This window comes from Merops nubicus, unplaced genomic scaffold, assembly GCF_000691845.1.
Source record: "Merops nubicus isolate BGI_N331 unplaced genomic scaffold, ASM69184v1 scaffold23432, whole genome shotgun sequence".
Lineage (NCBI taxonomy): Eukaryota > Metazoa > Chordata > Aves > Coraciiformes > Meropidae > Merops > Merops nubicus.
In genome coordinates this window covers 1-9,413 of record NW_008593147.1, presented here as the reverse complement: position 1 = coordinate 9,413, position 9,413 = coordinate 1, and the positions used below count along the sequence as shown (strand labels likewise).

The 9,413-nt window shown below is 52.1% G+C and overlaps 1 protein-coding gene across 1 annotated transcript; it reads left to right on the top strand.

Annotated features, from left to right (window-relative positions):
* Window positions 1–88: 88 nt before the first annotated feature.
* On the top strand, window positions 89–7,412 carry POLDIP2 (polymerase (DNA-directed), delta interacting protein 2; the record flags this gene model as incomplete). The annotated part of the gene is made up of 10 exons (XM_008935382.1): window positions 89–207; window positions 894–991; window positions 1,776–1,872; window positions 2,395–2,470; window positions 3,035–3,142; window positions 3,376–3,512; window positions 4,618–4,644; window positions 4,825–4,950; window positions 5,360–5,439; window positions 6,943–7,412. Coding segments are annotated over 10 exons (983 nt in total), but the record flags the coding sequence as incomplete, so codon positions are not given.
* Between the last annotated feature and the right edge of the window lie 2,001 nt (window positions 7,413–9,413).

Here is a 9,413-nt window from a genome sequence, read left to right as displayed (position 1 = left end):
GGCAGCCCGGTGTGCAGCTGGGCTCTCGTGGGGCGCGCATGTGGGGGGGCTCCGGTGCTGTGTGTCCCCTGGCCTGGGGCCGCTCCAGCCCCTGCACACCCACCGAGCTGCCTCTGTGCTCCTAGAAACCGTCCAGAGGGCAAAGTGCTGGAGACCGTGGGGGTGTTTGAGGCACCGAAGCAGCACGGCAAATACGAGACAGGGCAGGTGAGCGGCTCGGGGGGCAGAGATGACCCTGCAGGCTGGCTCCCCAGAGAGGGGGTCGCCCAGCGTGTGGCCCGTTAAGGAGGCTGTGGTGTTGTAGCAGGGGAGCAGCAGGAGTTTCACAGTTCAGTGCTCCTCATCTCTGCTGCGTCTGCAGTTTGTCAGTCATCTGACAGTAGCAAGTTGATAAGAATCTGCAGCGAGACACAACTGGTCCTACGGTGGTATTTGCTCTGCTGCCCTGATTTAAGGGGTTTGTCCCTCCAGGAGCAGAAGAGGCAGTCACTGAATTTGAGAAGTAACAACTAAACCTGTCATTTGGGCACTCATAACTTGCAGATCTGCCTCTGTGCTCTCTCCCATGCTGCCCTCCCTTCTGAACTCAGGTTGTTCTATCACTTTATCACTGGTTTAGTTTTTGACTTTTGTGGGGTGGAGATGACATTAATTTCTTCTCTCATCCATGTTTATGTTCCCTCTTTGTTTCTGCTCTGGGTCCACACAGTAGTGACTCTCCCTAGGTTCCCATCCCACGCATTCATACCCTTTGTAAATATTTCTAGTTCTACCATAGTTAACGTGTTTTTAAAAATGCTATCAGAAGAGGGCTCTTGGCTTCATGTTTTGTGTTGTGTCTGAGCTGATTAAAGCTTGCTGTGTGTTCCAGTGCATGTGTTTGTCTCTTTCAGCTGTTCCTTCACAGCGTGTTTGGCTATCGAGGCATAGTCCTGTTCCCCTGGCAAGCCAGACTCTATGATCGAGATGTGGCTTCCCCTGTCACAGAAAAGTAAGGGCTGGCTCTGGTGTGTGAGCTGTTGTACTGGTATATTTACATTTTGTGGTGAGCTTCCTAGCTGGGGTAAAAAGGTCCATTCGAGGAGGACAATGGGTCTGTTTTGTGTGAGTGTAAACTAGAGGAGAGGTCTTAAAGAAGAGACATGGAATGAGTATAAATTTTGTGTTAATTTGTGACAGGATGGAAGCATGAAGGATGGGAGTGTGTGTGAAGGGAATAAAGGAGAGGCTTAAAAAAAAATCACAGTCCTGATATTCTTTATTTCAAACCCCCCTTGTTTTGCTCTTTGAGGTAGGTCTGGGCTCCTGTGTTACTGGCAGCTGCTTCTGTAGATTGCCATGGAGCTGGATTTGTCAGCTGCCTCCCCGGGGTCAATCCCATAGGCCAGGTGGGCTGAGTCACTGTTTGCTGCTCTCCTCTCTTCCATCCATTCTTCCTGGTCTGTGTTTAGCAACACACTGAGAAGGAATGAGTGAGCAGAGAGGGGATCAGAGGGTGGTAGAAATGCCCACCCCAAACAGGAGCCTGGGCTGAGCAGGAGGGACTTCAAGTCACCTGAAAACAGAGCTCGTGTGCCTGTGACAGTTGTGCTGAGTGACATCACGGCTGTGTCGCTGTGTGGGCAGCTGGCACGAGTTCAGCTGGGATGGAATTGAATGAGTATAGACTGTAAAATGTATTTTAAAGAAAATAAAACAGTGAATGTGCGTGGTCCTGGTCACAGGTGTTCACTGCTGTCCTGTGCTTGAGCTCAGTGCTCTGCTTTTCTTCTCAGGAGTGAGAACGCGGCCGGCCACGGTTCCAAAGAGGTCAAGGGCAAAACACACACTTACTACCAGGTGTTGATAGATGCCCGGGATTGTCCACATATAGTAAGTAACTGAAAATCTCAGTGTTGAAACTCCAATATCTTCTTCTGTATGAATGCTTTAGCTGGACAGGCACTGAAAGAAAACGGCTTTGATGGCTGACTTCATTGTTTAGAATTTTAGGACAAATTTGTTCTTCAAGTCATGTTTTCCCTGAGAAAGATAATCTGGAATGTCATATGGCTGTTCTCTGGATTGCAGAATCCTAGAATGGTTTGGGTTGGAAGGGACCTTTAAAGGTGATCTAGTCCAGGCCCTGCAGTGAGCAGGGTGTTTTCCTTTTCCAGCCTCTTTTTTTCATTCCTGTTCTGTTGCACACAGGCCATTATGAATGTGGGTTGCAGCACTGAAGCTGCTCTTCACTTGTTTGAGTGGAGGGTTAATCTAGAGGGATTAAAAGGAGAAATGTTCTGAGGTGAATCGATTAAGTAAAATAAACGTTACACACTTCAGAAGCCACAGTAGTAAACTGAAATGTGGCTGAAAACTGGCCCACAGACAGACATAACCCTCCTTATTTCTCAGTCCCAGAGATCACAGACAGAAGCGGTGACGTTCCTGGCAAACCACGATGACAGCAGAGCCCTCTATGCCATACCAGGTGAGTAAAATGTGCTGTAACCTCTCTGGAGATATGGGGGCGAGGTCAGAAGAGTCACAAGCAGTCAGCTTCTGCTGGTGAAGCTGCAGTTCCTACAGGACATTTCTGTAGAGGAGCTGTCTGTGGTTTGGGGCCGTGCTGGAAACAACAGGATGACTAAAGGAGCTGAAGCCCGTTTGGATAGATGGAAGCTGGGCAGGCTCTGCTCAGACACAAACATGTGTCTCTCCCTGCTCGTGAGGCACAGATCCCATATGTGTGCCCTGATGCCTGTGGGCTGTCCTGGTTTGTTACCAGGACAGCTGGATTTTTTGGTGGCCTGGTCAAAGCCCGTTTGTGGCAGTGGAGTCACTTCCCAGGCAGTGTGCCTTCATCAGGGAAATCATTCTGTGGAGGAGTCTCACAGGAGGACACTGCCAAGGGTTGTTATTGGTCTCTTCACTCTGTGCTTGCCTGCAATTTTGGCTGCTGCTGCTGAAATCCTTTTCTTAACTCCTCAGTAATGTGATGCATATCTCAATCTTTGCTTGCGAAGTTCAATGGCGTTGGGGGTTTCTTTTTCAGGTTTAGACTACGTAAGCCATGAAGATATCCTTCCCTACAGCTCCACTGATCAAGTGCCCATCCAGCATGAGCTCTTTGAGAGATTTCTCATGTATGACCAAACAAAAGGTAATTTCTGGCTTCAGAGGGAACTCTTCAGAGCCGGGTGCTTGAGGTGCTCAATAACAAGCACCCAGAACCTGTCATCTTACATATGGTGTAAAAATCCTGGTCTGCTTTGGGGGTGGTGACAGTAAAACCTCCTTGAAATAATTTTTGTAACTACCTGATAGGAGTTGCTTTGAGGGGAGAGCCCTCTGAATACAGGATGCCTCTTCTCAAACTCCTTTCCCTGCCCACAGTTCCACCGTTTGTAGCAAGGGACACGCTGTGTGCCTGGCAGGAGAAGAACCACCCCTGGCTGGAGCTCTCCGACGTGCACCGAGAAACCACGGAGAACATCCGCGTCACCGTCATCCCCTTCTACATGGGCATGAGGGTAGGTCTGGGCTGCCCGCCCCAGCTCTGCAGGCTGCTGAACTTGCCTGTTTTTCTAAGAGAGCTTTACAGGCTGAAGGTACCTGCTGCTTACTGGAGAAACATAGTTGTGATTTGTTGTCGCGATGTCCAGCAGAGGTGTGAACGTGAAACTGTTTTGTCTTGAAGTTTTAGAGGTGAAGGTACCTGCTGCTTACTGGAGAAATTAATCATAGTTGTGATTTGTTGTTGTGATGTCCAGCAGACGTGTGAATGTGAAACTGTTTTGTCTTAAAGTTTTAGAGAAGAGCTCCTGCAGATTGGCTTTTGCCTGGTTTTCTTTATAGGATGGGAAATACCCTCTACTGTTGTGCAGAACAGTGTTAGCAAGATGTGTAGGCAGGCTTGTGAACTGGTCCTTTACTGCCCCAGTCACAGCTCGGCGTAAGGTGGCACCGAGGCCACCTGCCCTGTAAGGACAGACTGTCTGTTACCTTGGCCAGTGATGAGGTGCTGTGGGTATCTGACCCTGCTTCGTGGCTCTAATGAGGGTTAGAGGGTTTGGCTAAAGTCTTCTGGGTTTAGGCGACAACCATGTGCTCTTTATAGTGTAAGAACTTCACGTGGAACATCCAAAATAATGAGGCTCCAATAGATTTCCGAGTGGGAGGGCTGGGAATTGCTGCAGTGGTGTGGTTTCCAAGTCCAGGGGAGCACAGCTGCTGGGGGGCCTGCACCATGGCAGTGGGCGTGTTGCTGTGGAATTGCAGCCTCTGTGGAGCCCGACTGATGGCTGTCCTCACCTCATCAGAAAAGCAGGTGCCTGAAGGCGAGGGAGCGGCTGTTCCTAGGCCTGTAGGGAGTGAGTGATTAACACAAAGATCAGCCCTCCGTAGTCACGAGGTCCTGGAGGTCCTCGCAGATCTCCCAGCTCAGGCTGAGGTGCCTGGGGCAGAGGCAGCGGTGGCGGATGGGCCTGGCAGAGCAGCTGCCTGAGCCCATGGGAGCTGGCTGTGGCAGCCTGGCACGGCACGAGGGCCCCGTGCTTGGGCTGTGCTGACAGCTGAGGAGGATTTGGCGCCGAGTGTTGAAGGGCAGCTGCTAAAGTTTTCTGTTTCTCTTGACAGGAAGCCCAGAATTCCCATGTCTACTGGGTAAGTGCCTTTTGTTTCATGAGGCCAAAGGGAAGGCGTTTATTCGCTGTGGCAGCGCTGCTGTGTGATAAGCTCTGAGGGAGAGTAGCCCTCTCCTGGCAGCTGTTCCCCAACATCAGCTATGGGTTACCAACCGTTTGCAGCCAATTGCAGTTGCTGATAACTCTTTCTTCTGCCCAGTGGCGCTACTGTATCCGGCTGGAGAACCTCGACAGCGAGGTGGTGCAGCTCCGGGAGCGGCACTGGAGGATATTCAGCTTGTCCGGCACCCTGGAGACGGTCAGGGGCCGCGGCGTGGTGGGAAGGGTAGGTGTGGGGTAGCTGCTCTTGGGAAGCACAGCCCTTTGCTGCTGTCCTCTCGCTGGGGTTGATTCACCTGTAGATTGATTAGTGGGCAGCAGAAATTGATGGAAGAGGAAACTGGAGATGAAGAAGAATCACACAAGGTTTTTGTCCATTGTTAGCATGCACGGACAGAAACTTCACATTGGGCATTAGAGACTGATCCTAAATGGCTGGTAATGGGCAAGCTGGAATAATAGGGGATTCTGGCACTGCTCACTGGGCGTGGTGGTTGCTGTGTGATTGGTAGCAGTGCTCAGGTGTGGATCTCTATGGTTTTCTTCTCACTATATAAATTCCCTGTCGATGTGTGTCTGTGGAGAACAGTTAAGATTCACTGCTGATGCAGAGTGGTCTCTTCTTGCCTCCCCAGGAGCCAGTTCTATCCAAAGAGCAGCCGGCGTTTCAGTACAGCAGTCACGTCTCCCTGCAGGCGTCCAGTGGCCACATGTGGTAAGAAGCACTTATTGCTGCAGTAGTTTAGATGTAGGACCCCACAGTGCTGAGCTGGGACACAGTTTGCAGCCTGGAGCTGTGGCTGCAAGGTGGGTGGAAGTGCACTGGATGGGATGTATTTGACAGTTAATGTTTCCATGAGCTTCTCTATAGCAGTATCCTGTGAGTGATAAGATCATCTGTTGGTTCTCTGCACCAAAAGAGGTTCCAGGCTAATTTATCCTCCTTGGGTGCTCTATGCTAGACTGGATTTGAAAGGACATGAAGCAGTTCTGTGTCAGCTGCTGTACTCAGTTTACACCATGCAGTCCTTGGTGCACAAGCCACCAGGGGTGTGTGCCTGGTCTCCTCTCTCCCTGGAGAGGACTGGGCTGTGATTCCACCCGAGCAAAGCCGTGCACTCCAATGGCCACAAGGAACTGGCACGTGGGGTTACTCCCACTTTAGGCCAGATAACTGGTGTTAGGTCTCCTCTTCTGTCAGTGCAGGTAGACAAGTGCTCAGCTGAGTTCTTTTCCTGTGCAGGGTTACAACAGTTTCCCTTTGTGGTACATTTCAACTGGGTTAGCACCTTTATTGTCATTTCTGTGTAGACAAGAAATGTGCAGTCACCTTTTGCCTGCCATGTGACAGGTCTGCTGGCAAGTGTCTTTTAAGTAAATCAGTTGTAGAGTTGAACTGCCTTTGAACTGCCTTTGAGTTGGGAAAAGCAAGAGAGCAGCTCTTCTCCCATAGGATGTACCCTTATTTGGCACACTAAGTGTTTTGAATTGCCTGAATTCATGCTCTGGGGAATAAAACCAGCTGGTTTAGGAGTTTTTCCTTCTCTGCATGCATCCTGAAGAGAGACAAAGGTTCTGCAGCTCAGAAGCTGCTCAGCTTGACTTCTGATGTTCAGTTGTGTCATGAAAACCTGCTGGTTTACCTCCATGTTCCTCTTGCCCATGTCCCTTTCTGCAGTACAGTCGCCTGGAGCTCGGGGCAGTAAACATTCTTTTTTTGGACAAGGACAGGCAGATTGGATCTAGAAATGCCCTTTCTGAAATCCAAAGTAGAAACTATTCCAAATAACATCTGTGATGACATTCTGTATTGTCTCAGCCTTCTTAACCATTGGAGCTTTTGCCAAGAACTAAGAATCTGCATTTACATGTCATCAGTTTGTCAGAGTAGCTCAGATGCTTCTGCCTCCTGTGGAGTGGGAGCTGGGTAAATGCTGCTGTGTGGAGTGCTCTTACCTCCTGGAGGCTCCAACCACGGCATCTTTCTGCAGGAAATGTGTGTTAGAGATGTGATGTAAACCACCCAGGAGCCTTCCAACAGATGAATCATCTTGGCAGGCAGATGTCCCTGTGCTAGGGACATCTAGAGCCCATGTGCTGCCTGCTGGGCTGGCCTGACAAACGCAGGACTGGGAGGAGCTCGTGTCTAACCTTCTAGCTGCTGATCCTGGCTGTGTCTGTCCCTGGCCTCAGCGTGACCTCTGCCATTATTTTGCAGGGGTACTTTTCGATTTGAGAGGCCTGATGGCTCCCACTTTGATGTCCGAATCCCACCCTTTTCTCTGGAAAGCAACAAAGATGAGAAGACCCCCCCCTCCGGCCTTCACTGGTAGAGCAGAGCGAGTGCTGAGACCCACCCAGCCCCCTGTGTGTTTAGACCTTTGCCTCCCCGTTACTCTTCAGCCAAGAACATGGAGCTTTTAAACATTTTAGACCATTCTTAACTGTTGTCTAATGAGGAGGCTTCTCTTGAACTTTAATACTGGCTCTCTCAGGCTGCTTCTCAACATACGCTGTGTTCCAGTCAAACCCTTCCCTCGGGGGCACCTGCTGGGGCTGGAGCTGGGGGACGTAGATCTGTGCTGCTACAGAAGACTGGCCCCCTCAGCAGGCTTGGACCCTTCCCAATGTGTTGTGAATTCTCTGCAATGTGAGGTTTCTCCAATAAACTGGCCCTTCCAGTTGCAACCAGTCTTCCTTTCTGACCCCAGGCGTAGGCTTTGCACCCAGCCTGCCCCGGCTCGTCACGTTCCCCTGGCCCACGTGCAAAGCGGGGTCAGCCCAGGCTCCTGGCCGCTCTGGAAGGCAGCACTGAGGCTGTTTTAGGGAGCAGGGACGTGAGGTCGGCCTTCCTGCAGTGCAGCCAGTCTCTGGGGTCTGGGCAGGGGGTGGCAGGGCAGCCCCTGAGCCCCACAGCTTGGCTGGGCTGTGCTGGAGCCACGCAAAGCCGGCAGTGTCAGAGAAGAGAGCACAGAGCAGTGGGAGGAGGGCAGCTCGGCTGTGGTGCTGAGTGCCAGGCTGTGGTGCTGAGCCCCAGGCTGTGGTGCTGAGTGCCAGGATGTGTTTTCCTGCAAGGGCTTTCTGCTTTGCTGGGGAGAGCTTGGTTTCACCCGGGCGCTGTTGGCCGCAGCGAGGCCGTGCTGGGCTGGCTGCTCCTGCTGGCTGTGCATGGCAGGCCTGGAGTTTCTCAGTACTGGGCATGGGGGGCCTGCAGAACTGCACCAGGCCCCCAAATCCCTGTAATCTTACAGCGTAGGGATTTGTGGGAATTCTGCTTTTATGTGTGAAGTGCCCAGTGTAAAGTGCAAATTGGATGTTGGCTCTTCCCACAAGCTGCTGTCGGCAGCTCCAAGGATTGCAGAGATCCTGAGAGTTGGTCTCTGTGGTGGGACCCTTCTGGGTGACTTGCAGGGGCAGAGGTAGCTGTGAGAGGAACCCTGGGCAGAAAGTTTCAAGCCTTGCTTCTTTTCCTGCTCTTAGGTGACAAGGTCTAACTCACTCACAGGACTGCTGCTTTTCTTGGTTTTGAAGTATCCTGGTTGTCCTCCCTGAGCAGGCTCTTTGTGGCAGAGCTGCAGGCTGTTCTGGACAAGGGACAAACAGCCTTTTGAGGTGACAGCAGGACAGACTGTCCAGCAGCCAGCTGACACCTGTACAGAGACTGAACTACTGCTGCTCAAACGGGGCTTAGCTGTCACCACGTAGTCTCTAAATTCTGTGTCTTCCTTCCTGCCACAGGACATGTGACCTCCATTGCTTTTCTAGTTTGAAAGATTTAGGCAGCCAGCCTGCTTTTAGGGGTAGGAAAGGGTCTGTAAGGAATGGCCCACAGCTGACAACCTGCACTGCTGCTGATTCCTCTGCAGGAGAAGGGAGGGGGGGGACACCCTGTGCTCTGAGGAAGGAGGGACCTGCAGGAACCTGCTTTTTCCCTCCCCTGCAAGGGGAGCAGGGCTGCCCTGCCCTGCCTTCCCTTCAGTTACAGCTTCAGCTTTCCTGGCAATTGCAACCCAGCTGTCAATGTTTAACCCTGTTGCTCGCTCCCCAGCGCCTGTGAGGCCCCATGGACCCAACACTCCCAGTAAGAGCAAGAGAGAATTATGGTCCTGGGGCAGCACAGGCAGGGCAGCCTCGGCTGCTGGGAGGGGCCCGTGGGGAGCCTGGTGGGAGGTGCTGCTGGGGTCAGGCATGGCTGGGCCCTCGCCCTGGCAACAGGCAGTCTCGGCTGGGTAGTGACAGGGGAGAGTGACCAGTGGTGCTGGAAGCAAACGGGGATGGGGCGTGGAGAACGTAGGAATGTTTCAGCTTGATTGGTCTGTGTGGAAGAGAGACAATGAGCTATTGGAGAGGGTCCAGAGGAGGCTACAAAGATGCTGAGGGGACTGGAGCATCTCTCTTATGAGGAATGGTTGAGAGACCTGGGGCTGTGTTGCCTGGAGAAGAGTGAGAGGGAATCTGATCGATGCTGATCAATAACTAATGGGCCCACAGAGGGCAAGAGGCTGGGGCCAGATTCTTCTCCGTGGTGCCCAGTGACTTGACGAGGGGCAGCAGGCACCAGCTGGAACCCAGGAGGGTCCGCCTGACCAGGAGGAAAAAATTCTTTGCCGTGAGGGTGGCGGAGCCTGGAGCGGGCTGCCCGGAGAGATGCCAAACCTGCCTGGGGGTGACCCTGGGCACCCTGCTGTG